We start from the raw sequence: 27,304 nt of genomic DNA on the forward strand, positions 1-27,304 counted from the left end.
GGTAGTGCTACAAGCCTTTATTCCCAAGGAGAGCTTGTCCTTATATGGTCATTGTATATGGTTTCCTTGTTTCATGATCCCTTTGACCCAAACCTGTGAAAATTCCCTTACTGTAACTGGTCAGCCACCTCGCCATGCTGTTTTCCAGCCAGGTACAGATCTCATCCTCTCTTCTGAGCTGCCTTCTCTCTGATACCCTGTGCCAGGCAAAGCTCGTCACCCTGCTCCACCACAGACTGTCCCTGTCATGTCTTTGGAGCTTACATGTTCTGAGCAGTGGCTTCCACGCTTGTGTTAGACATCTCTGGTTGGAAATCCGCTGATTCATAGGATGAAAGATTGAAATGACTGAACATGCTGTGTTACCTAGCTTCTGGCAAAGGGGCAGCACCTGCCTCTGTTGCAACCACAGACCCATTAGTGGAGGAAACACTCAGATTGCTGATACCTGCCAGTATCTTTTCTAGAAGAGGGAGGCAGCATCTTCAAGTTTCAAAGCCATCAGAAAATGGTTGTCTTTGAGTGCTTCGAAGAAGAGAGAGAATGCTTCTGAAAAACAGCATTAAAAATTAACGTACTTTCCCAACCCCCTTCCCAGGTGTCTCACACTCCCTTTCATGTTGCTGGGATTTCTTTTGAAGCAATTGTCATGTAAAGTGGTTTGGGAACATTGGCAATAAATTTTTTAGAGACCAGATTTCAAAAGGTTTGGTTTATCATTCAGTAAGTTCTTATTTTGATAGCACTTTGTATTTAAAAGAAAAAAAAAAAGAATAATTAAAAAAATCCCTGTCTTCCTGATAGCCTTGTACAGCATTTGTGCAGCTAATGGAGAAATCGAGCCCGAACTGTAGGGCTGCTTTGTAATTATACGTTCTGTAGATCACTTACTAATTGCACTTGGCATTACTTGCTAACTAAAAGATCATGCTGTACCATGTCATTTGCAGTGGTTTTCCTCTTCTGCTGGCACTTTAAAGGAAGTGCCCATTGAGCTGATGAATAATCATCCCAAGACTGTTTTCCAAAGCTGAGGGAAAAGGGTCTGCCATGATTGTACTGCAGGATTTTTATTGCAAGATTTTGATTTTTCTCTGTATTAACAGAAACTCTTCCCCTGCCCATCTCCTCTGTCCCTCCTGACCTGGAATCTGGCAGTGGTGCAGCTTTCCATGACCAGGTCAATATGGATTGCTAGTCAGTGAATCTGGCCAACACTTTGAATTTCTCTTCTGTGGAAAATCTCCATGTCATGACATTCAGTTTCACTTGGAAATGGAAATAAACCAATTCCTTCAGATTTCATCTGCATGAGAAATTCTGTGAAATTCTGGTTTGACCCTTCCCCTTGGGAAACAATACAGACCAAGATTTTCTTGAACAAATTTGTCATCATGCAAGCTGCTGTTTGCTGCCAGTATATTCTGCTGTTGTTTTTTTCCTCTCTGAATAGTAGCAGTAGAACAAGGCCTTATATCTGAGATGATCTATGGGAATTACACTAATTCGTAACAGCTGAAAATCTTGATCCAAATGGATGGTATATTTTATTTGGAAGAAAATGCATCTCTTTCTTCTAGAAAAAAATGCCATTTTTCTTACTCTCTATCCACAGACAGAAGTACAGCAGCCCTGAATCATCACCCAGTTGCCCTCAGGCTGCTGTTCTAGTTAACAGATCAGCCAAAAGCAACTGAATTAAAAGCTCCAAAGTGGATCTTAAAGACAGTATTTATTGTTTAGGAAAAAAATTAGACAGTGTTTTTTGTTGGCAATTGCCTGCCTTTCCAGTGTCATCTTTCATCTTTTATGTTTCCTTTGTTTCCAGTCTCTTGCTCCCTGCATCATCTTGCCAGTCATGAGACAGTATAACTCTCCCTCTCCCTCTTCCACTCTCCTTACTTGCTGATCTGTGTCTTTTTGTTAGATTCTACTTTGTTGTCTCAGTCCCTTTCCATCCAATTTCCATGTAACTAGTGACCTCCTTTAATGCTAATTCCATCTAAATCCTAATAAAAAACAAGCGGGAGGTCACACAGCCCATTTGGTTTTCTCTGAAGTCATGGTTTATGTTTAATTCATGGGGAAATAGCTCATCTCTCACTCCCCATTCATAAAACCTAACCCCGCCAACACAATTTGCAACTGTTCCATTGCTGCCTGTGTGGTTTTGGCCCTAAAAGCTCAGCCTGCACATAGGAGCTAGTCTTGCTTTACTGCTGCTTTCTTAGAGAGAGATGGCTTCAGATCCAGATTTCGTAACAGGCCCTCTTTTTTGTGTGAAATTGTCAGCATTTTCTTTTATTGTCTCAAAAGCTATAAATGTCAACAAGTGATGGAGGTACATTTATGCACCAAGTCCTTCTGTAAGTGTGTGCACTGAGCCAGAATCTCTAGCATGGGCTCACCATTTTCTCAGGTAATGTAGGACCAGCATAGCCTGGCTAGTGGGGAGAAAAATCCAAACCAAATCGAGGCAGTTATGGAAGTGAGAGAACCTTGTACAGGGACATAGTCAATTCTCAGCTAGAACTAATATGTTTGGCTGGATCTTGACTTTTTCTGCTAGGCCATCTGCCCATCTCTGGTCTGTTACCCATCACTCTGGATCAGACAAAATGGCAGCAACTGGTTTGTGTTGCCTCCATATCTTCATGCCGTGGTGATGCTGAACTAATCTGTTCTTCTGGAGCACAGAGCACTGTGGTGTAAAGTACAATAACCCACAACAAACCCCAACTCAGATCTGGCTAGGCTTCTTAGCTCCATCCTAGTGCTGGTTGTGTAAGTGTCAGAACAGGTCTTGCAGAAGAGCTTTATTCTCCAAGCTTGCCAAGAGCCACAGGAATGGAAATGCAGAGCTTAAAACATATGCAGGCTTTACCTGGCAACTGCTTAGGTCCACATCTACACAGCATGTCAAAAGTTAAATGTCTTTAGAGTTCACGAGAGCAGACCAGCCAAATTTGAATAGCTCTGGTCCTTGACTTTTGCACTGACAAGTCCAAACTGATGCTGTATGGACCTACCCTGAGTGACTATGAGTCAACCCATGTGATATCTATCCAAGCTGTTTGTAGAGAGGAACTCTCCAGTCTTTGCTATGGCACAGAGCTCTGCTCATGAAACCACATTGTTGATATTTGCTGGGAAGGGAGGTTCACCTTGGATACCTGGCTAGCTATTAAAATTGCAGCTGTAGCAACATGTGCTTCTCTTTGCTGGACATCAAAGAGAGAATGAGCACGTTCGGTTGTGGTGGATTAACCACTCAGTGCTCCTGTAGCTGTGATTGACCAGATCTGGGGCTCCCCCTGGTTTTGGTGAGAGAACTTCGTATCCTCCAGGGGACTAGAAAATAAACACACACTTGTTTCCTTACCAGGAGGTGTTTCTTCCAAGTTGTGCTTCATAGCACTTCTTGGGCTTGCCCATTAAATAACTGCTTCTAGCACTACCTGTTAGAGGCACAGATGTAAATAAAGAGGGATTTTAACTGAGATCAAATGGAATCTTGCTTGACTTTCTCCCTCTACATTCCCACAACAAAAGCACAGATTCAGGCCAGCTGAAGCATTTACTGATTTGGGTGATTTTACTGTTGGTGATTTTTTGCTTGCTAAGACACTTCCTCTGCAAGCATTTTTCTTTTACAATAAAAGGGGGAAAAAAAAAGCAAGGTTGGTTTCAGGCTTTCCTAAATGAAACAGTCTATTTATGATGACACTGCAATTACCTTTTCTTTCAGTATTATCAATTAGAGTATATATTTGGCTCTCTTTCTATCTAGCTTTTTGTTGATCCATCCATCTATCTGCTTGTGTAGTTCATCGCAAAAGGTGCTGTCTATCAAGTATATTATATTTTTTGCTTGTATTTTTTTTTTTTAGGTATTCAAAATGCTTAAAACTTAAACAGTCTATTCTGTAGGGCCTAATCTTGTTAAAATCTGACTTCAGAGGCCCCCAGGGTACTTTGTGAGAAGCAAAATGAGGTACCTTTTCATCTCTCACCTTGTTGATGTCCAGTGGAGGAAAAATGCTTTAGAAAGGAGGGTACATTTGATGTTTTGTGTAGTGAAGATGACCTTATCAGCTGCTTCCTTCCTTTGTATCCTCAGTCATCTGTCTCACTGATGGGCACAGCCGAGGACAGGAGGCATTACTAGAGATTTTGAGCATAGTCTCCCATTACATGCTAAGGAGCTAGGCTGACTAGCGAAGATAAAAGTCCTCCATCTATATCCAGACCAGACCAGCCAAATACAGACAGCTTCAATGCATGCTTGCTCCATATAATGTCCTGCCAGTTTACTTCAGAAATGATAGAAGGGGACTTGATTTAGGCATGAGAAAACATTTGCATTTCCATGCTTGGGCAGCTCATCTGAAACTGCCAGCAGGGATAGATCCAGATGGATACAGCTGATGCCTTTCCTGTGAGCAATACAGGAGGCTATTACTTGAGAAGATCTATTTCTCATACACTAGGCAGGGACAGGGAATGAATCTATGGACCAGAGGTGGATGAGTTGTTATCTTGTGACCCTCAATTCATTCTGTTGACCTGTCAGGAATGAGCAGTATTGAATTACATAAAAAGCACAACTATTAACAATGCAAGGAATGATAAGGCAAAAGCAATGCAATTTGAGAAGAGAACACTGTATAAATGTAAAAAGCCTTTTAAATAGTTTCTATACAAGGTTATCCAGTCAGTATATACCGCATTTGCAAGTTATTGTGTATTTAAAAAATTAATGAAAGATATAATTATAGCAGCATTACCAATGACCTTTTGCAAAATGCCTCCATCATGAATCTGTAGCCATTTCAGAATTGTTTTCCAGGTTCCTAATAATTTTTCTGATAATTAATGATATCCAGCCCTGGCAATAAAAGCCTTGCCTTGTTTCTCCAAAGAGGGGATTGGGAAACGTTTTCTGGTTTCCTAGCAATGGTTTCACTGTGAATTATGCATAGAGCCAGTTGAGAAGATGCTGTCCTATTAGCTAAGACTTTATGTGGAGTTTTAACTGCTTACTCTGAGGGACCGAACAAAATCTATCCTGTCTAAAGCCTGTAAATTACCATTCTGTGGCTCAGGTTGGAGAACCTTTGTTAAATTGAGCTTAGTCAGAAAACTGACTCTGTTTAAATGTCATCTGGGCTCTTGTATTTATTGCTTTTCAAGGACTTCAAGATCAGACTGCTTAGATGGAAAAAATCAAAACATACTTTTTGTGTTGGCTTCACAGAGTTGGACCTTGAAAACCCAGCTCCATTCTTTTGTCTTCTATCCTTGCAACAAGTAATTAAGAGCTTTCAGTTGGACGATGGTAGACAAAGTTATTGAGGCAAAATTCATAGTACTTTATGCCTCCTTCTCCCCTGTATCATCTTGATAGTTTAGCTATATTTATTAAAAAAATCCACCTCCCTAATTTAGTGAGCAGACACTAAGTAAATGAGAAACAAAGGCACATGGGAATCAGATAAGTTAAATGAGATGATATCTTCAAAGCAATGTGAGGATTCACCACTTGAGTAGGGAAAAACAAACTCCCACCAATCTCTTTTTCCATCTCTTTCCTTGGGACTTGTTTTGTCCAGCTACACTGGATACAGAAATCCAGATGTACGTACTGGAGCACTTAATGCTAAGCACTTACTGATAGCCGAACTCTAGCAGTTTTAAGATGTTGCATCTCTCTGCTGTTTGCCTGACCCTCTGTGTTGGGCCTAGCCACCCCAGAACAGATATGGTGGGGAGAGGTCTTGTGTATGCATCTTAGTCAGTATGGAAGAATATCCAGTGATGTAGTTTACGGAACTGATGAAAGCAGGGTTCAGCTGCAATACCTTATTTTGCTCAGTCAGGGTTTGTTCCCTGTGATGGTTTGTTTAGCCCGTTTTTAATTCCACAAAAGAGGGGTTTCATCACTTTTCAAGGAAAGGTGTTTGAGAGTCCGGTGGAGCCCCATGGATAACTTAGCACTCTTTTCCATTCCTTATGTTTGCTTACTCTCATAGGAGTTTCAAATGTACAACAGACTCATCTTAAAATGTACCGCAACCTTCATCGTGTTGGCTGGTCAATCAAAAAGTGCTGTAGGTGTTGGGGTTGCATTTATTATTGGTGAGCAGTACTCGCAGGGTCTGATTGCTTGCTAGCTTCTCTGCATAGGAGCAGCTCTTATCTCTGAAGGCTGCACCGCAATGGTTGATCAGGCTTAAGAAGCTTTTTATTAGGAAGGCGGGGGGAAAGTTACTACTTTAGGAATCAGGTGACCCAGAACCATCTCTGCAGCACAGAGGAAAACATCCCTCTGTTCACATTCCTCTAATTACATTTAGTGTAGTATTGTTTCCATCTAAATTATAGCAATTATATACAAAGATCTTCTTTGAAATCATTTAATTAAAGAGGAGCTAATGCTCTGTGCTTTTGGAATGCTAATATATTGCCTTCCACTTAGGAAACTTTGGTTTTTTCCATTAATTATCATTATCATGGAAAAATTTCAATGACAGAGGGATTTTTGGCTTATTTTAATTGATTTAAAAAGCAAGTGGTTCTGGTGATTTTTTGTAAAGCATCACGAAGCCTTTTGATGTCTTTCCGGACAGTTAGCTAAGGGTCAATCTGAGGAACAACATTTTCCTTGAGATGCATTGGCTGCTAAAGTGTTTGATTTCTCCAGCCCTGTTATCTTCAGGGTTCAGACAAGCGTTTGTGTTTGATTATGTTCTCCCCTCCTCTTGCTATGTTTTCTGTGTACTAAACACCCAGGTCAAATCCTGAACTGGTATAAATCTGCCGGACTAAATGATTGCCGCCTGCTGAGTTGCTGCTTTGCAGGAATGACATTTCAGTCATACATCACATCCAGGACAAACAAGATTCATGGGAGAGCTGCCCAGCTGTGCAATAGTACTATGACCAGGCATGCACTCTGTAAGAGTATGTGCTGAAAGCAGTTGTGGCGTAAGAGCTGGTGGGATTTACTCGGTACCAAGGGAAAGTGTGGAGTAGAACTGGAGTTAGAACTCCTACTTGAGTACAGCTTTGGAGGGCTTCTGCATACCCCCTCTGTGCTATTTCCCATTCCTCCCTTCTCCCTCCTTCTCCCAACAAGTGCCCTGGCACCACATATTGCTATGGTTTCTGTGGGTTGGTCTTGGTCCAGGATGTGCCTTCTGTATTGAGGAACAGGAATTGCAGTTTCTTCTGTAGCTTTGCCTGAATGCTGTGCTGTTTTGTATCGCTAATACCCCACAATTAGGACTACACTAAGAAATGTTCTGAAGAGTGAGCAACAATCTGCCTAATAAATCCATTCCACCACACAAGTCCTTCCCCACCTACTCATTTCTAACCTGTGTATGCATTTATCACAGGTTCTTATTGTATCCTCTCCCTTTCTTGTCAGCTTCTTGGAGCTTGCCTCTGCGGGGCAGAACTTGGATATAGAAAGGTGTCCACAGCAAACCCACAACTCCAGGCTTTCAGATCTCCCCCCCACCCTTTCCCTTCCTGATACCCATGAGCTGAGACAGGTCTAAATGGGAGAACATGACTGATTCCTGGATGGTCTCTGTTTCATGAAAAACAGCACAATTCAGAGGAGTTTTGGTGCAGTCTACAGGAGAAGTCGTTTGGGCAGTGAGGGGAGAGCAAAGCCAACAACCCTGTCTGATTACAGTGTAAATTAAGATGAACTAGAGTAAGAATGCCAGCACACTAGGGACACAGCAGGATCTGGATTGCAGATAGTGCTTGGAAACTCAATAGATGTTTTCTCTTTTGTTTCTCTTTCACTTTCATGGGGAAATTTGTAAATCATCTGTCTCCCTCTTTCTTTTTTAGTCTGGAATAATTAAAACAACAAAAACTAATCTCATAAGTGGCTTGGGTAAAAATGTAGGTTAGTGGAAGATTTGGTATAATAAACCCCCCATTCTTTCTCTGTCCTCTAAATCTCGCAATAGGGGTGATACAATGACATTTCATAAGTGTCAGAAAAGATTTGAGTTTCAGTACGTACAGAATTTTTAAAATCTGGAACTTGTATTTTAGATGAGGTTTTAGTTTCTTTTATATATTCAAGATAGCTAAGAAGTTGGCATGTTATAATGACAAAGCAACTACATTGTTGTTGGTTTTTTGTTGTTTATGTGTACTGAGGTGTTCCTCCTGCCAATAAGAAGCTGTAGTTTTGTTCATGGCTTTTGAAGTCTGGTCACCCATCCTAATCTCCTCCTATTACACACCTCTTTGGAAATCCAGCTGCAGTTGATTGAAAAACTGCTCCTTACTGAGAAAATCACAGCTGGCCAAGGGAATAGGCTGTTACTTGATCAAAAACTGAACACCCCGCAGCACTCATGCCATGTTTCTGAATGGATGGAGTCTTTTGTCTGGGTACCTGGTCTTATTTATTAATTAAAGAATGTTTTTGCTATGATTTTGCTTGCTTTCGTGAAGGTGTGAGTTTCCAACATGTAGACTCCCTTAGTATTTGTGGTGAATGCTATTTGGTGATGTGTACCAGCAGTGCTCATTGTTTCTTTGGTCCTTCCCTTCCAGACACTTAACCAAGCACATAGCTTTCTCTGCATGTGAAGGAGGGCCATATAGTTGGAATGGCATTTAGAAAGACTTGTGTTCAGCAACCAGCTCTGCTGCCAACGTTCTGGTCCAAGCTTGTGGAGAAGCCTCTGGTGCTATTCAATTTTGTATGATCTTTTTCATCATCCCAATTGTAACAGATCTGTGCCTCAGTTTTAAATTACAGCCTGAGTCCTTCCGCTATTTTTTGAGGGCTGACCCTTCAGCTCCAGCTGCTCCTGTATACTGCCTTATTCAGTACAATTCAGTACTAACTAATTCAGTACAACAACTCTGTTGCCCTGGAGTTGCATGGGAAAATGTGTGATTTTCATCCTGAAAATTAACTTATCACTTATTACTTAGCTAGATGAACAATGGAGTGTGATCAGTGACTGTTGATGAGTGACCTGCTCAGAAGAATTAAGAAAAAACTCTGCTGATAGCCTTACAGTGGTGATAGTTTATAATTCTACTCCTAATAGCTGCAGTCAGCATTAAACAGGTGGAAGGGATGTTGCTGTCTTTGCAGGTCGCTTACCTACAGTCCATATCCCAAATATGTTATTTCAGGTGTTTCTTTTACAATTCATTAAGTAGTAAGTTTGTGCAACACAAAAGTTCAGCAGTAAAGAAACTGAGTCAGCTAAGAAAGGCTTGATTTTGAGACAACCAAACCCATATATTCATCAGAATAACTCCCTTGACATTAGACACATTACTTTCTAGTCTGGTTGTTTATTGTTCTTGAGTGATACCTCACTGTCTGTATTAGACTTGGGGCCCATTGTGCTAAGTACTAGAGGCACGGAAGACCTTCCAACACAGGCTATAGAAGGGGTCAGGAAAAGGCTAAAAAATCCTAGGATGTTACAGGAACAGGAAAATGTTATTCATGACTGAATAGCATTTTCTGGCATCAAGCTCCAAGACTGTGTATTAGTTTCTGCAGCTGAGATTCATGAGAAATTATTTGCTTAATGGAAGCATATGTCTGGCTGACTCTGGCTCTTTCTTTTTTCTCTTCCATGCTCAGAGTTTTCGGGCACTTCAGTCTCCGTTCTGAATGGCAGCTGGTCAAGGTGGACTACAAGTCTCTCTTCAGCCGAAGGTGTAACAAAGATGACTACCAAACCTGGCACCTGCACAATCAGGTATTCCCAGTGTGTAGGGAGGGGATGATGGGAGTTCCTTTTCCCATATTCTGTGTTGCCAGGTAGGAATGTACTTGTTCTTTTCAGCAGAGCATATGGATTTTTTGCATCCATCAAGTCACAGTTCTAACCTGTTGATGCTTTACTTCCCCTGAAGCGTGTGCATGAATAAACACGGGGCTGGTCTTCTCTGGGCAATTTAGGGAGATTGTTAACTTCTCTTTGTATGAAAATATTCCATTGCACCAGCTGGATCTTTTTGCCCTCAGTGCTCAGGGCAATGTAAAACCTCACCTTGTGACTGAATTGTAGGAGACACTGAACTCTTTGTAGCTCTGTCAGTGACTCATGAAAATAATTTTCTCTTACTTTGTCTCTATTTTCCCTACTCAAAAATGAAAATAAAAACATTTATTCATCCTGCAGGTCCTGGAGGTGTCTGTAAAACTCTGGGGAGCCCTTGAATAAAAGACACCAGAGAAGACCAAATTATTTCATTCTGTTCAAAGATACATTGCTTTTCATACACTCTGGCTTATTTTCACGCTGGATATATTTAGGTCCTGAAGCCACTAGAACTGAGAGAGCTCAATACCCTCTGAAGATTACTTATGAGTTACTGGCCACCAGTATGATGTCCCACTCCCTGCAGGGCAACATAACTAGAACCAGAACTATTGGCTGTGATATTCCCGAATGAAATCCATGAATTAGAAATGAGCATTAATTTGGCAAAGATGTATTGGATAACTGAAGTCATAGAATTGAATAAATTAAAATAATTTAAATGAAACAAAGCAAAGACATGTGTGTAACCAGGCAGCCATCTTGGGAATCACTGTTAATGGGAAAGAGAAGTATTTCAATTAGGTATTGTCTTTTTTTCTTACTTCTTTGCAGACAAATTATTTCTGCATCAGAGTAAATTCTGCTTGTAGCAACCCACCTAAATGTCAAATGTTTATTTTACATTAGCTACTCGCAGTAGTGCTCTTGGAAACCTTTGTGTTCAAAAAGCCCAGTATAACACACCATCAAAATTATTTGAGGTCTATAACAAAGCCAGGTCTATCGAGGAAAGAGGAGGGGAGCCAGGAGTCCTGGGTTCCACACCTAGATTTTGTCCCTGCCCTGGATTTCAGTCTTGGGCACTTATTCCCATAGCAGATTTCATCTGACATACGGAAGAAACCCTGGACTACATCCACATTGCTTTTTCAGGATAATTCAAAGGACTAGATACATTGGTGGATGCCTTCTGATGTATGGCATAAGTGGGTGTGATGGCTTAGGCACCCAGGCATTTTGGGCACATTGTCATTAGCGTCCCAACTCAGTGCTGAACACACTGCTCTCCCGGGTCCTCTCAAGGTGGCTTTTGAGTTTGCAAAGCCACAAAAGGGAGCTAGACTCTTAACTCCCAACTCTCCCAGTGGTAATTGCTTGCTTTCATTGCCTTTTGTGTCTTTTGACAAAATGCTCCATTTAGGGCCCAGCTGCCACTACAACTCTCTGTTTTTCTTTCTCCTCTTGTTCCTTGGCTGCTGAAGGGGGAGCCTTGTGTCATGGGAGAGAGGAAGATCTATAAAAAACGCAAGCCTGGAGCCCAGTGTTCCCTAGGTCGGGACTATTCCAAAACTGTGGTGTCTGAACCATGTGTCTGTGGTCAAGGGGACTTTGAGTGGTGAGTATGTGGCTCTGGGGACTTTTGCAGGGACTGTGTTTATAGCGTTGTCAGTGACTGCGCTACCACCCAGACAGAAAACCTTGCAGAGAAACTGTGTCTCATGCAGTTTTGTGGCTGTGATGGTACCATATAGCATAGACGTGATCCCCATACCTGTTGTGGGAAGGAGGTGTCCCCTTCATCTATGGGAGAGATTTGTTAATCTCCATGAGAAATCCAAGACTGGAATTCAAAAGCAGAAAATTGCAAGTACTGATTGACATTTTTTTGTCCATCATTCTAGAAGAGTGACAGCCATGACTCTTCTCTGGTCCAAAGCATGTCCCTTACAGGAGAAAGAAGGAATTTCTCTGTCCTCACTTCCAAGGTCATTGAATACCTAGGGAGCAAGCTAGCAAAACATGCACATTTTTATCATTATTCCTTTGAATTCCGGGGAAGCATTTGTTGCTTTTTAGCAATGTTTTATTGAGAAATTTCTGAAAGGGCTTCTGTGACATGACTGTACAGCCCACCCTTGTCAGATGTACCTACTTGTTTTGCATAAATATTGGTGTTTCTAATTTAATGGGGCCATAATTTCCAGCTTTAAGGTCACTTTGAAAGCAGCTTAAAAATAAAACAGGGAAAAAATGAACCACTGCTTGATATTGTTTGACAATCAGGGATAGGAGATGGAAGAATGCATAATAGTCAGAAGCCCTGCACAAGGAATTCCTGCAGGGAACCTGTGATAGGCAATATTTCAAAGATTTAAGACTGTCAATAGCTGTGATGTTTGAGCTTAAATGATCAGAACTTCATTTAAATGGAGTTCAGAATAGCCTGAAAGCAGATCAGCTGCGAAAACATTTTCATTTTTATAGTAAGTTATCAGGATCAGTGTCTGATTTGGGATCAGTGTGATTCCTGAAGACTTCACTTACCTTTGAATCCTTCCTGAAGAGGTGTGAGGCATGCAATCTGCACACTTATTTGGACTTAGGCCAGCTGAGACTCACAATTCTTTTAAGAACATGGGCACATTGAAATGCAGCAAAAATGAATTAAAAATATAGAACAAAGTGTTTTCTTGAATATTGGAGTAGGTTGGCTCTAAGAGAGAGGTTCGGGGATATAGAACAGAGATTTTCATCTTATCTGGGTGGATGTTTAATTTGTTCCTAATGCCAAAATTACGTCTGAGACTCCTTAGCTTGACTCAGGAGATCTTTCCCCTTTGTTCTCATCATGGGAACTTGCAGGATGAACAAACTATCTTGCCCTGCAGTATCTGCCCTTGGCATTGGCGTATGCCTCTGAGCTGCTGAACCAAGCACCAATCTCCGGAGATGCTTATGAATTTGTGTGCTTTTTTTTTTCCAGCTTTGTGCCTCACCAGCTTTCACAGTGAAGCTTGTCTTTTCTAAGCTGCAAGTGGAAAGCTGTGGTAGCTAAATTGGCCTAAAGTGCTGTTCTGCCTTAAAAAGGGTCTGCATCAGAATGCACCTTTTCAATCAATCGACGTGTTCCTTGCACGCGTTCAGTATCATTTTTGCTTAACTTTCCCATTACCATGAGAGAATATTGCTGTTAACCTTGTCAGTCCTGCAGAGGAAATGCAGTTAGAGGACAGAAATGTGGCTTTTGTTTCAAACTCTGTGCTGCCAACAGGACTGTCAACTGGCTTCCAATTGCAGAATTGTTATAGCTGGTGATGGAGAATCAGAAGAACCAGCTTGAGTTTAAGGGTGAGTTTTGATGCTAGTCTGCGGGGCTGACTGGAAGAAGGTGTGGGGCAATCAGTTCAAAGAAAATACTAGCGGTGCTGGAAATGGGGCACCAAGCTTGATTATCTTAAAAGTGATTTTCAGAGAGGAAGGGTGGACTCATCTTCTCTGACTTGTGACTTCTAAAGGATGAGACAGGTACTTAGTCAGTGGCAAGATACAGGTTATTCTAGAGTATGATTCATCTGCCTTCTTTTGGACGTCAGTATGAGAAGGGGAGGTGCTGAGAAGTGCCTTTGCTCTCCGCTGACTAGAAGAACGCTCTAGGCAGGGAGCTCATGAGGATACGTCCACACTGTAGGTATCTACAGTGGGAAGAACAGCTCCTACTCTCTCCCTTGTCGCTTTTGAAAAGGAAAGACGTCCACCCAGCCTTTTCTGGCTGGGTTCACAATTGCCAGTTGTTCCTGGAAGCACTGACAGGCCTGTCTCTTGTGTGTGAACTGAGCAGGTCTTGTGGAGTGTCAGGGAAAGGAGGAGGGCCTGCAGCTGGGGTTGTGTGAGTATACTGACCAGCAGGTCCCAACAGACAGGCCCTCTGCTTCCCCAGTAATTAGGTTTGGAGGCTGGTTATGGTGACAGAGCATCCCACGCTACTAGGTGTGATGACGCCTGCCTTCGAGAGCTGTGCAGACAGGACAGATGACGGCAGGAGCCCTACAGCACATGCTGGGAGGGCTGTGCTCCCTCCCATTTGGTCACAACGCCCTTGCCCCTGTCTGCCTCATGTTGCAGTGCTGTTTCCTGCTGTTAGATGTAAGGCTGATATGAATTTCAGGGGCATAAATCATGATCCAGGGCCCCAGTTCAACAAATCCTCACGAGTCAAGATCGGGGGTGACTCCTGCAAACCCTCGCAGTCATTTCCAAAAGCAAGCCCTGGCCTTTTTCTGACAGAGAGAATGGCAGAAGGAACTCAGAATTGTTATTAAAGTGCTCGCTGATCTTTCTTTTCCCTCCTCCTGCTTCTTTATTTACTCTGTCAAGATAGCTTTCCTGAGAAAGACAGCGCAGCAGCTGGACTTGATTATTTCCTTAACTTATGCAAACCCTGGGGCTTATGAGAAGGAAGGTGGGCAGCATGCGAGGTTTTAATATACATTTACCAGAAGTTAATGAACAAGCACAGAACCTTGAGGGCATACAGCAATGTTGTCTTTAATTTTATTAAATATTTATGCAGCTCTTTTCTTCTTTGGGGCAAAGTACAGCTCCTCCTGAATATTTTTAATTACCAAGTCACTGCTAGGCATTTTTGACTGTGCAGGTCGGACCCACTGAGAATGATTAAATTGAATGTTGAGAAAAAGAGCATTAGGGAATCTCTGAACCTTTTAAAGTAGCTTGCAGAATTTTTGCCCTCCAAAAAAGGAACAGTAGCAGCCTGGGTCACTGGGGACATAGCACAGTTTTGTCTCACCAAAGCTCTTCCTAGAGACTTTCTGCTGGCAGTTCAGACTCTTGAGTAGGGGAAGGATAAAACTCAGTGTCCTAAAGGGCACAGAGAGCTTTCAAGGCAGTGGTTTCTGTAGTGTTTGTGTTTCCACAGAGGTTTAGTTTGTTGGCATTTGTTAACCTGCTTCAGGCAAAAATCCAGAGTCTCTTTTCATTTGCCCTTTGAATCCAGCCTGGCAATGAAGGCTATGCATAGAAACCTGATCCAGAGCCTATTAAAACTTATGGAAAGCTTTGAATTAATCCTATTGCTTCATCATTGTACTGGCATGCAAAGGCAGCTGTAAAAAGAAGTCTTGCATGTGGTTGTGTACAGTTCCACTCTTTGGTGGTCCAAGGAAGCATCAATACCCTGGATTACCTTCCTCATGTGACACAATACCATGTAATCCTTAGACTACCAACTCGGCTGTGTTGTTTTAGTTTAGTGTTGGAAAAACATTGGCAATATCTTTCTTTCAGGCCAGTCATAGCTCGGTCAGAGAGCAGGGAGGCCGTTAACATACATAAATAAATATACATACCTTGGCTAGTTGTTCAGGAAGTGCGCTTGGTGGTTTATATTCCAAACTGCTTCATTGGAAAAAAGCGACATTAGATCTTGGAATTAGTCTGGTTTGTTCTGAAAGCAAAGACTGCAAAAAGCAAGCAAACCAAATGAACCAAACAAGTGAAATTATTTGAGGTTAATAGGAAAAGACATTAACAATTCAGTTTTCTTTCTGAATCTCTGCCCATTTTTTGTTACCAAATGAAACACAAGTCCTCCAGTGCTCTGCAAGGTTGGTAGTTCCCGGTGTTGTCAGGTATCACATACCTTCTGTGAACTGTGTTCCTGCCTCTCAAACTAACGAAGCACTTTGTTTCTGGATGAGCCCAATCCGTGATGTCGTGCCATCCGGCAGAGACCCACCAACACTTTGGGGGACAAAAACATCACCTAAAACTGTGAGCTAAATCTAGTGAATGGGTACAGTGATGCACTCATGACTTGTCTCTGTAGTGACTATGGATATGAGAGGCACAGCAACAACCAGTGCGTCCCAGCCTTCTGGTTCAGCCCGTCCTCCCTGTCCAAGGATTGCAGCATTGGTCAAAGCTACTTGAACAGCACTGGGTAAGTGAATCTCTCTGGTTTTGGTGACCTTGCAGTAGGCAAGAGAACCTGGATGGTTCTTTTTTCTCTGCATCCCACCTGGCTCTTTTCCAGTCTTATTTGTGAGGTAATGTTTGCAGCAGCATCTGTATGGAACATTGCCTCATTCCTTAGAGACAGGGAGAAGCACATTAACATAAGTGACATGTAGATATTGTATTGCTATCAAGTGATGTATGATCCCTGGAGCCTAGACTTGGAGCTCCCCTTTGCTGCAAAATTAAAACACGAATCAAGAAGGTCTATCTGAGAGACACCTGAACATTTAAAAGGACAGGTTCAAGGTATTTCACATCGTTTTTCATTGAACTTCTTCCTATCTTACAGACCCTATTTATACAGCTTCTGGCAAGGCTCAAATGAGCAATTTTTAGCGTCTTTCCCCCCCGCCCCTGCCATTTTCACTTTGTATATACAATGCCTTGCGATTTCAGACAAGCTACATATGCTGGTTTCTTTTGGTTTTACCCAGAACAGATGGCAAGTGTTGGTTTATTATGGTAGTGTCGCTTTGCAAATGCTATTCTGTCATTTGGGAGATGCTCTGAAACTCTGGTTGCACTGGTTGGTGCAAAATTGTGATGTTACTTCTCAGGCAGTGCAGGCCCTGAAGACTTTGCAAGGCTGCTTCTGAGTCCTGGGTCCTGCATGCTCGATTGTTAGGACAGGGTTGTTCATGGCTGGTTGATGCGAGTGGCTGAACAAAGTGAGGGGCTGCTGGGAGTCTGGAGCCACTTAACTTCAGAGACCCCCCTTTCAGCTGAAAGATTTCTATAAATATGGAATATAATTACAGGAGCCCTGGCCAGTATGATTGCTTGTAGCCTTCTTGAGAGAGAACACGAAGAAAATAGTTGGGGTCTGTGCCTTCTTAACCAATCCTGTATTTTTACTGTGAAATTACTAGAAAGCGTTAATCCCCCTCAACAACACTGGGAATAACCAAGTGTCTTGCTAGTTAGCTAACCTCTCCCAAGAAGAGCCAAGAGAAAAACCCCTTCCTTGAATCATTTTAAAATTGGACTGGACAAAGCTCTTGGCGGATCATTCCAAGGGCCTTCTAGCAGAGTAGAGGCAGACAAAAATGTAATAAAATCATAACTAAAAAGCTGGGATGCAGGGTGCAGCCCTGCAGGCATGGGGAGTTGACGGAGTTCTCTGCCTTTTAGCAGTGAAGAGTAATTCACCTCCACAATGTGTGTCTGTTCTCAGCGATACTGCTGAAAATCTCTGGAGAAGGTTGGATTGTGATTTGTTTGGCTTTCTCCAATGTAATAAAGCATTAGGTTTCTTTGATTCTTCCTTTCAGTGAGGGAACCATGCAGGCAGTTAGCCTTTGAAAAAACACATACATTAATATGGAGAAACAAAACAAAAACAAAACAAAGAAACTTTTCTGCCCACCGATTGAGCCCAATCTCCTTTTGTTACTGTTCCCCAGGTACCGACGGATTGTGTCTAACAACTGCACAGATGGCTTGCGAGAGAAGTACATGGCCAAGATGGAGAAGTGCCCTGGAAAAGCACCTCGGGGACTGCACATCCTCACTACTGATGGAAAGTTGGTCACGGAGCAGGGGCACAATGCCACCTTCATCATCCTTATGGAAGAGGTGTGTTAGTGGTCTCAGCAAAGCTTTCACTGCATGGCAGGACTGGCACTCTTTTCCTTCACCTGTCAGGCTGCTGAGAGGAAAATAGTGATCAGGTGGTGTCATGAAATGATGAACACCTGAGATTTAGGAGAACTAATGGAAGATGGCTATATATGAAACATCCAAAGAAATCATATTGAGTCAAGCCAGGGGAGTATTTGGCTGGTTATCTTGTCTATCTGTGATGATGAAACCAATGCTGAAGCAAGATAGATATGGTCAAAAATATATTTCCCCACTAGTTTCTTGCTGCCTCCAGTGAACTGCAGTTTATGGAGTTTGTGAGGCAGAAATGGTGTCTCTATGCCTAATAATTCTGTTTCTGGGATGAAAAGCTTTAGCTGAAGCTTTGCTGGGAAAGATTAAGAACAGTAGGAAGCATTTTCAGACTCATGGGGAACAGTGAGGGACATTATTGTCTTGCGGTAGGAATTGAACCTCCTCAAACCACCTCTATGCTCCTCAGCCCATATCTATCTTATTTATTTCTTGGTATGATTCCCTCTGTAGCCAACAGTAGTGTAAGTGATACCAGGCCATGATGGTGCCTGAAGCATCAAAATATTGAGGCACTTCTGGTGATCTCTCTGAGCCACGTACCCCTCTGTTTCGCCAACATGTATGGTGCAGCCTGTGTCACCAAGGCTTGTGGCTTACTGGAGGGTTGGATAGCTAAGGAAGGCACTTGGTATGTATTCAGGCTGACATGAGGGTTTTTCAAATGATCTTATGCCTCTTCTGGTCTGTGATTTGATTTGGTGTTTAGGGATATATGTGACTGCACCACAGAAAGCCCTGTTGTGTTTGCAGCTGCTGCATTCCCCTGCTGGCTTCTGGCTGCCCATGGAAGATGTCATTGGAGGTCCAGCAGTGATTTTCCCACAATGGATTGTGTTACATCTGTTTTCTGGTTAAACAGAAGGGTCAGCTCACAAGCTCACTTCTAACGTCTTTGGGTATCTCAGGAGGGGCAGTTAGGGAGTGAGGTGGTGTTGGAGAACCACAACTAGATTTTGTCATCTACTCTGTCCTGTGTACTTCATTTTGGGACAGTACCTGGAGGCAGCTGGGAGCCAGACACGTCATGGTCACGAACATAAGAATAACACACCAGGACAGACTAGATGCCTGTCTCCTAAGTATCCTGCTCTGAGAACAAGCAATATTAGGTCTCTGGGGAAATCATAATAGAAACAGTGCAAGCCTAGTGTTCCTTCCCCTCCCAGTCCCAGGAGAAGCCTGCATTGGCAACTTAGACCTTCAAGAATACAAGAAGCTGTTGTAAATCTGAGCATACTGCCATGGAGAAGTTTTTTCTCTTGATACCCTGTTATTTTTTTTTAAACACACACACTTCTATTAATTTAAATTCTTTTACAGTAACTACATGTTTCATTGGGACCACACTAATCTGACAGGGCCTCTTCACATACTTCCTCAGAGGTTCATGCATGCTCTGCTTTTATACAAAGTGGATTTCTTGTCTACCTGGCTGATTCTTTTATATTCTGCAGACTTGACATGGTAAGACGATTTGTATAGACACTCTGAGTGGGAGTTCAGAAAAGAACAGACATAATCTAAAAATTAGGAATCTAGTAGTAATTTATTAAGGAACTCAAGCGGAACTGCTGCATACAAAGAATGATAAACAGATGGGGAATAAGGCAGCTGAAGAGTGGAGTCTTTACAAGGCTTTAGAGATTGAACCGGCAGCTGAATAAATATGTGAGGACGTTCACTCTGCATCCTTTGTTGAAAAATAAGGGTAGTTAGAAAAACATTTCATCGAAACAATTTTTTTTCTAAGGGAAAGGGATTTCCAAGAACATGTCTTTGTGGGTGAACAGTTTATTCCACAGAGAGTTGTGTGTTGAGTTTGTTTCTTAAAAGAATAGACATTTTAAGAGGAGGAAAAAAACCCACCCAACACTGAGATTTTGGGCAAAAGTACCCCAGTCTTTCAGTGTGAACCTGAGATGAATTGTTATCAAACTATTCTGTGTTAGTTGGAAGAAATAATTTCTGTAGAAGTCTTAATTATTACATACATTGCTGTCATACAGTTTCATTCCTGTCTCCTTCCACCTTCTCTGGTCAGTCTGTTTCCTGGTGCGGTTTTTTCCACCTATGACTACATTCACTTTCTGAGCCAAACAGCAGTCTGACAAGCCCTCCTATTGATACATCTGTGTGGTCTCCATTCAGCCTTCCTACTGTTTCAGACTAACCCTGATTATCAACTTTGTGATTAGCCATCAGTTCCTTTCTACCTTCTAGTACACACCCTCAATATATTGGTGTGACTGACCTTTATGCTGTCCAATGGTAAATGAAGACTTTATCGTAGTTAATTGAAAACTAATTTTCTCAGGATTTACAGATTTAGCTTTAGTAATATTTTTCACAGTGGTAATTCAGAATATGTGCGTGATAATGATAACGGACAAAGAAATGCAGAACAACTGATGATTTTGCCGTGTTTTTAGAAATATGGGGCTGGACTTGTGATTTAGACTGTATATACGTGCAGGGGAACATAGGGAAATAAGCACCTTTTTTTACCTTTTTTTAATCCAAGTTTGAGCACAAAGAAATAATAGACTGCCAAATTGCTGTTGTATGGAGTTGTGTTCTAAACCAGATCTATGAATCTGTTTTTGCACCTGACCTTTTCCATTCATCCCCAGCTCCCCTCTGAAGTGTACGTAAAGTCCCCTCAAGCCTAAATGGTTGTTTATGTGGCAGCTCCAGTTACTGAACAGTTCTGTTCCCTTCTCTTCTGTTTAGGCCATCTCACAGCTTCGCTCTTTCCGTAATTACAAGGTGATAGTGAGGCTTTGTAACAGGGTTGTAATTGCAGTGAGCTGAGAAGGCAAGCAGTGACTATTCAAAGAACAAGCCTGAGCAAGTATTGGAGCTCTGCACGTCTGTTAGAAGATTGCTAAACCGTGTTTATAGAAAGAGATAGCTACATCCATGTCATATTCTTATGCGAGCAATTTGAGACCTTCATTAGAAGAATAAAAATACATTGTGTATGTACACTCCACTCCCCGCTGCCCCAAGCATATGTTGGATGAAATGTAGCCCTCCTGAAATCAGTGGGAGTTTGGCACTTAACTTCAGAAGGCCAAAATTTCAACCACTGTTCTGTCTCTGCAGTTTTTGTCACTTTGCTGGTGTGGCTTCCAGGCAGGAAAGCTGTCCCAGGCTAGGCTTGATGGGGAGATGACTTTGAATGGCTGTTCCATGGCAATACTCCTCTCCACCCCATTCCACTACCCTTTGCCTGCTCACTGATTTCAGTACACAGAGCTCCAGTCTTTACGACAGCCACTAGCTCATTCCCTTTTGGTAGTTTACGAGGCTTAAAGCAATAAAACGTGCCTTTTGAATATATATGGAGAGCAATGACTTTTTTTTTCCATTTGAAATGCCTCCACTTCATTTCTATTTTAATTTACATTCATAAACTCCACAGTATCTGACATCATGTGTGGGGCTAGCACACTTGTTTTAGTATTTTATATACTGGATACAGAGGTATGGAATGCAGAAGGAAAACATTAGTGTGATGGGCAGGCTTTGCATTGAAGACCCAACTCTCATAATTGAGTAGAAAGATCATCTGCTACTGTTTAGTCATGAAAAATCTGTTCATGCTTCTCCACTTCAAACCTTCTCATTTAAGATAGAATCATATTGGAGAAGCAAGGAGGAAATAGAAAAGAATTGTAAGGCATGAGGGAGGAGCTGCCATGATGGGTGCAAGAGGTTTCAGCCTGAGGTCACCAGTGATAAGTCCAGCCCAGATCAATTTTTTATCCTCTGTTCACTGTCTTCCATGAGAGATGAACTTGTGGTCTTAGTACATTCCCTTGAGAAGTGGTTCTGAAAGGTTTAACAAGCTGTGGGAGCCTTTCTATCAAATAACTGAGTGTCCCAAGAGTGTAATTTTGCCCCTGCTAGAGAATTTTTCAGTGTGACTTAAAAAACTCTCTGTCAAAAGGATGTTATTGGTTACTCAATATTATAGATAGGTTTTAGTGTCACTACCACTTCTAGTCCTTTATGTTCTCTTGTTGGTTTATACTGTATTTTTAATGTCCTAGTAGGACAGAAGTGAAAATGGTGCCCTGATCAAGTCAATAGACAAAACTTCCCTGGCTCCTGTGGAATAGGAATGATGGAGCAAGAAAGGAGAGCGATCTAACATATTGTCCTGGTTTATAACCAAATATCCTTATTTCAAAAACTACATGTAATAACCCTAATTATATGGGTGTGTACCTGAAGACTCCAAGTAGACACTCAAGGCAAATTTGCATCTGAAAAATACCCTTCCTACACACTGATTTGTTAATGCAGGCATAGCCTATCAGGAAGATAAAGTCTGTGGGGCATGCTGCTGTCCTGCTTATCTGCACAGGGGACCTGCTTTGGTGTAGTCTGGCTTCTTGTCTGTGCTCCCAGGTTTCCATCCAAAGGACAAGATCAGGTGCATTTTCAGGACTGAGACCAGCAGCAGACCACAGCATCCTGCCTGTGTCAGTACCATGATTGCCACTTACACAGGACTCATGGCAACTGCCAGTGAGACAGCAGCTCCCGTGAGTTTGGAGTTAGTGGGAGGCAAGAAGTGGGACCTCTTGCCTTTCATAGATGTTTCTATCTCTGCGGGAGCCATTGTTTTGCACCTTTGGTCTCAGTTGCTGATCATTTGGGTTAGAAGAGCCTGTGAGCTATTTAATCCCGATTTAAGGACCTCTTTTTTCATGATCCAGCCAATATTCTGCCTTTATCCTGACTGTCCCACGATGATAAGAAGTCGTGATCCAAAATGGTTCTGTGCTATGTATGAATATCTTTGGACCATATGAAAAATCACTTAAGGATGTGACGTTCATAGTCAGAATTTAGGCTGCAAGCCATGTGTTTTGCCGCACACAGGTAAACTTGGAAACTGCTGCTCAGAGGAAAGCTGGTGCTGTCAACTCTAAAACTTTTAGGGACTGTCACAGGTGTGGTTGTCCCAAGCAACCTTTTCCCTTTGTCTGATCTGTACAGTTTTTCTAGTAAGTCATGGTTTGTTTTGTGCAATACCTGGCCCAGAGGCTTTAGTGAAATCCGTGAGTTCAGTGGTCTTTTTCAGTGAGCCCGGTAGATGTAGGACCCTGCAGGATTTGAGCTGGCTGTGAAGGGATTGGAGGTACATCAGAACTGGCTGTGAGTTACACGGTTGCTTCCCTTCCTTAGATCAGTATGTACTGGGACTGCACATTAGCTTTGATTCTGACCCTGTGAATTTACAGCTATAATGGGGTTTATGAGATGTCCATGAAATACTTCTGAATTTCCTGTTTAAAAACAAACAAACAAAAACCCAAACCAAAACCCAGTTAAATTTAGGAGCAGGGATTTTTTTAAAATTTTTTTTTTTTTTTTAACTTTGGAATCTCACTCTTAATATATCTGGGGATTGGTTTCAGTTTGGGGCTGCAAAAGGTGGTGGTATCTTCTTCACCCATAGTGAATACAGCAGAGACCTTTCATTAAAGGAAATTACTTGGGCCAACACATCTTATATTTATGTAGAAAGGTACAGAGATTTAATCTGAGGTGTAGTTTATTTCAGTTTAGTGAAATCACTGCAGTGGGCTTTAGCTCTGTTTAAATTAGCCTTGTTTCGTGTTACTTTTAGTCAGCTGGGGACAAGTATAAAGTAAGGCTCCAAAAAACTGAAATAACAGACATTTCTACAGTTCAACTACAGTAGTTTAAAGCATGATTTAAATTAAAACAGCACAGCTGCTGCCTCTAGACAATTCCTGCAATGCTGGAATCTCTTGTCTGTTGTTCCCTCCTTCGTTTAATAGCTGTCATTGACAGTAAACCTAGAAGGGATTTTCTCATCATCTACTTCATTCTTCTGTGTATCCAGGCTCTATATCCATGTTGACTGACATTAGACAAAAACTGTCAGTCCTTGGTGTGGGACTCAACCTGTATAAATTCAGCCATCCTGAAGTTACATGTTTAGCTGAAACTAGTCATCTAGGCTCTCTATCATCAGGGTACAGGGGTGGATATTTGCAGAAGATGATTCATGTCACCTGTCTCAGTTATCTTAGGATGGGATGTGTTGGTTTCTTGCTGTCTTTCTCTCTCTTTCTCTGATGTTGTGGTTTAACCCCAGCCAGCAACTAAGCACCACGCAGCCGCTCACTCACTCCACGCCCCCCGCAGTGGGATGGGAGAGAAAATCGCTAAAAGAAGTAAAAGTCGTGGGTTGAGATAAGAACGGTTTAATAGCATATAAAAAGAAGAAACTAATAATGATAACACTAATAAAATGACAATTTTATTGTCATATAGTAATATGACATGTATGTCATGTAATAATAAAAGGATTGGAATGTACAAATGATGCGCAGTGCAATTGCTCACCACCCACCGACCGACACCCAGTTAGTCCCCGAGCGGCAATCCCCCACTCCCCCCAGTTCCTATACTGGATGTGACGTCCCATGGTATGGAATACACCGTTGGCCACTTTGGGTCAGGTGCCCTGGCTGTGTCCTGTGCCAACTTCTTGTGCCCCTCCAGCTTTTTCGCTGGCTGGGCATGAGAAGCTGAAAAACCCTTGACTTTAGACTAAACACTACTGAGCAACAACTGAAAGCATCAGTGTGCTATCAACATTCTTTGCATACTGAACTCAAACCATAGCACTGTACCAGCTACTAGGAAGACAATTAACTCTATCCCAGCTGAAACCGGGACAGCTGACTATACAGGAAGCCTGGAAAACTAGCTTAGACTAGACTTACAGCATCTCAGTGACTAGGTTCTGTTTCTTTGGAATGTATTGAAAAGCTACTTCAACCATATTCCTGTCTCCAGAGTATTCCTGATGCTCCCATGTGCACATGGGAATTGCTCTCCAATTAGCATCTAGCCTGCCATCAGTGTAGTACCGCCCGTCTCACTGCCTCTGATGGAGTTACTTGCTGGACACCACCCATTCAATGGAAGGCTGTGCAAAGCCCTCCCTGGGCACTTCAGTGACACATAACCCCCAGCCATGCTTTGTATTAGATGATTCAAATATGGTCCCCTTGATACATGCCCATTTGGCACTCCGCAGCATTCTGCCCTTCCAAAATCTCTAAACCCAAGTTGGGGGAATAACATCTCTTTACACGTGTAAATGTTCAGCTATTCTAAGCATTGCTTGTATATAATTACCCGGCATTGATTTGAGTCTGGCCACTTTGGGGACTGACAAAACAAAGCTAGCCTTTTTTGGTAAAGTTACAAGTTTGTGTCCATGCTAATGAAATGGAACTGAAGAGTGGGACGGAGGGTAATATAAATCACTCTTATCAGCCCAGTTGCCTAATTCAACCTTCTCTGTTGCAGGGCGATCTCCAAAGAACAAACATTCAGCTTGATTTTGGAGACGGCATTGCAGTATCCTATGCTAATTTCAGCCCTGTTGAGGATGGTATCCGGCATGTGTATAAGAGTGCTGGAATCTTTCAGGTGACAGCATATGCAGAGAACAGCCTGGGCTCTGACACTGCTGTCCTCTTCCTGCATGTGGTCTGTAAGTACTTCCAGCTGCTAGATTCCTTGGGTGAAAACCTGACCTCACTGAAAATTCCTGCAACTTCAGCGGGGCCTAAGAATACATGCAATCCCACCCACATATGTAGCTCATGCTGTTCCAAAGGCTTGGACTTTTAGACACTGTTCTGTCTTGTTAAGTAAACTTATTGAATGAAGAGGAAGGGAAGTTCCTTTTAACACAAATATATTTGCAGCCTTCACAGATACAGAGAAAAGTTTGAAAACATTTCTCAGGCTTTCTGAAAGGGTCAAACACCAAACAGCATGTGAAATAAAGTCCAAATGTGTGTTTTCAGTACACTTCTAATACCAAGAGGTTTAGATTAATCTACTAAATTTTGAGTCAGTTATTCAGGATTTGGGAGTTTACAGTGCTTATTAAATAAAAGCAAAGCAGTATGCTGAGCATACTTCCTGGGATATGAATGTACTGAGGGCTAATGTGCTACTTTTCATATTTCTTGTGTTTGACATGCATCCCTGACTTTTCCCTCCTGTTTGGTAATCAATGCAATTTCTCTCCACTTGGCACATGAGCAGACTCAAATATAGAGCCTCCAGCTGGCTTTCTCAAAGCCACAGGAGAGAGCAGAGGGTGTGGAATGCAGGATGACACCAGGAAGATCCCAGTTCTTTGTCCTGCTCTCAGACTACTAGATCTCCTGGGCAGAGAGCTCCGTCTGTGTTTGGATGTACCTCATCGGTTTTGTCCCTAAATGGTGTTCATAGCCATGTGTGTCTTTCCCCTTAGCCTGTCAGAATGTCTTCTAGCCTGTCTATCTTGAGCTTTTCTGCTGGAAGAAAATCAGAAATTTCTAAAACTCAAGAACTTTTTTCTTCTTTTTAATTTCAAGCTCCCTGTGTGAAGGAATAAATGTTCCTTGAAGCTTTTATTATGCTCATAATTCCCTCAAAGTCAATCATGGCTGCATTTAACAACCTGTTATTAGAGCATTAACTGTTTTTTCCTTCACCTTGGGCCATTAGCTGACAAAAGTGATGGTTACCTGGTAATAACAAGCAGCTTTGTATGGATTATCTGATTTTTCTCATAGGAGCTGCTTTTTCATGGTGAGGATTTTAGAGCAGAATGCAACGAGCGGCAGTTGCTTGGCCTGGTTGTGCTACTCTACTGTTTTCTTCCTCAGCCTCTCAGATCTGTCCATTGACTTTTATAGCATTCTTAGGTGGCCAACTTATTATCATTATCTCTAGGGAAATATTTTGCAAGCATTTACATTCATGCTAACACTGAAATAAGATGATACCTCAGTGCTAGACTTTTAATATATTTGGATGTACTAGTCAATATAGGGGGTTTGACCTTGAAGCTCAAATGTACAGACACAAACACTTGCTATATAAATCACCCTTATACAGTCTGTCTGGTGCTGGAATCCTGTGCTCTAAAAAAAGGAGAAAGAAGCTCCTTGGCCTCAAGCAACAGTAGTTGTCTACCCTGCAGCTTTATCAGTGGTCAGTCAACTTTTCACCTTTCTGGAATCTGCTGTCAAGCTGCTCATCTCTTCATTTAAAGGAAGTGAAGATTTAATGTTTTTCCTCTTGCATGCACTGTCACAAAATATTTGTGGGAACCTGCTGTTCTTGCGAACCCAGAGTACTTGCTATGGGCAGAGTTCAGGAGTGACTTGCTGGTAGAGACCCCTTGGGAAAGGGAGGAAAAAAGAAAAAAAAAAGAACAAGTTTTAAGGAGCCAAAAGCAAGAATAGTGTCCCATTGTGCTCGGAGCTGTATGTTCTGGTGGTAAAAGAACAGCCCTTACTCTCCAATATCCTTGTAATTCAAGTAGGTGGAGAAGTGATTAATGTCCCCATTTCATGCTTGAAGAGAGGAGAGGTAACACAAGAAGATTGTCTTAGTTAAAATCAGCAAATTTCCTGCTTCCCAGAATTAATGTCTTATCAAAAAAAAATCTCACTTCTTTCTTATTTCATCCTTTCCTTTTCATGGTGATAGTCTATCAGCTTGCTGTGTTTTAAAAGGTACCATCCAGAAAGACTCAGTAACACTGTCTGATGTGCAGCAGTTATCAGCTGAAATTCGGTACCAGTAAAAACAAAAAATTAAACAAGAAGGAAAACAATGGAGATAGTCAAAGCTTTAAACTAGCAAACAAAACCTCAGTACTTTTTGCACATGTTTTTTCTGGAGAGGACCTGGCT

General features: G+C 42.0%; 1 protein-coding gene across 1 annotated transcript in view; it reads left to right on the forward strand.

Annotated features, from left to right (window-relative positions):
- Positions 1 to 27,304, forward strand: part of SORCS3 (sortilin related VPS10 domain containing receptor 3) — a 311,885-nt gene that overhangs the window by 265,379 nt on the left and 19,202 nt on the right. The window contains exons 15-19 of the mRNA XM_049810209.1: positions 9,647 to 9,764; positions 11,315 to 11,448; positions 15,679 to 15,792; positions 17,273 to 17,444; positions 24,912 to 25,098. Coding sequence (XP_049666166.1) covers positions 9,647 to 9,764; positions 11,315 to 11,448; positions 15,679 to 15,792; positions 17,273 to 17,444; positions 24,912 to 25,098 — 725 coding nt within the window. The remainder of the gene's footprint in view (positions 1 to 9,646; positions 9,765 to 11,314; positions 11,449 to 15,678; positions 15,793 to 17,272; positions 17,445 to 24,911; positions 25,099 to 27,304) is intronic.

This window comes from Accipiter gentilis, chromosome 9, assembly GCF_929443795.1.
Source record: "Accipiter gentilis chromosome 9, bAccGen1.1, whole genome shotgun sequence".
Classification (NCBI taxonomy): Eukaryota; Metazoa; Chordata; class Aves; order Accipitriformes; family Accipitridae; genus Astur; species Astur gentilis.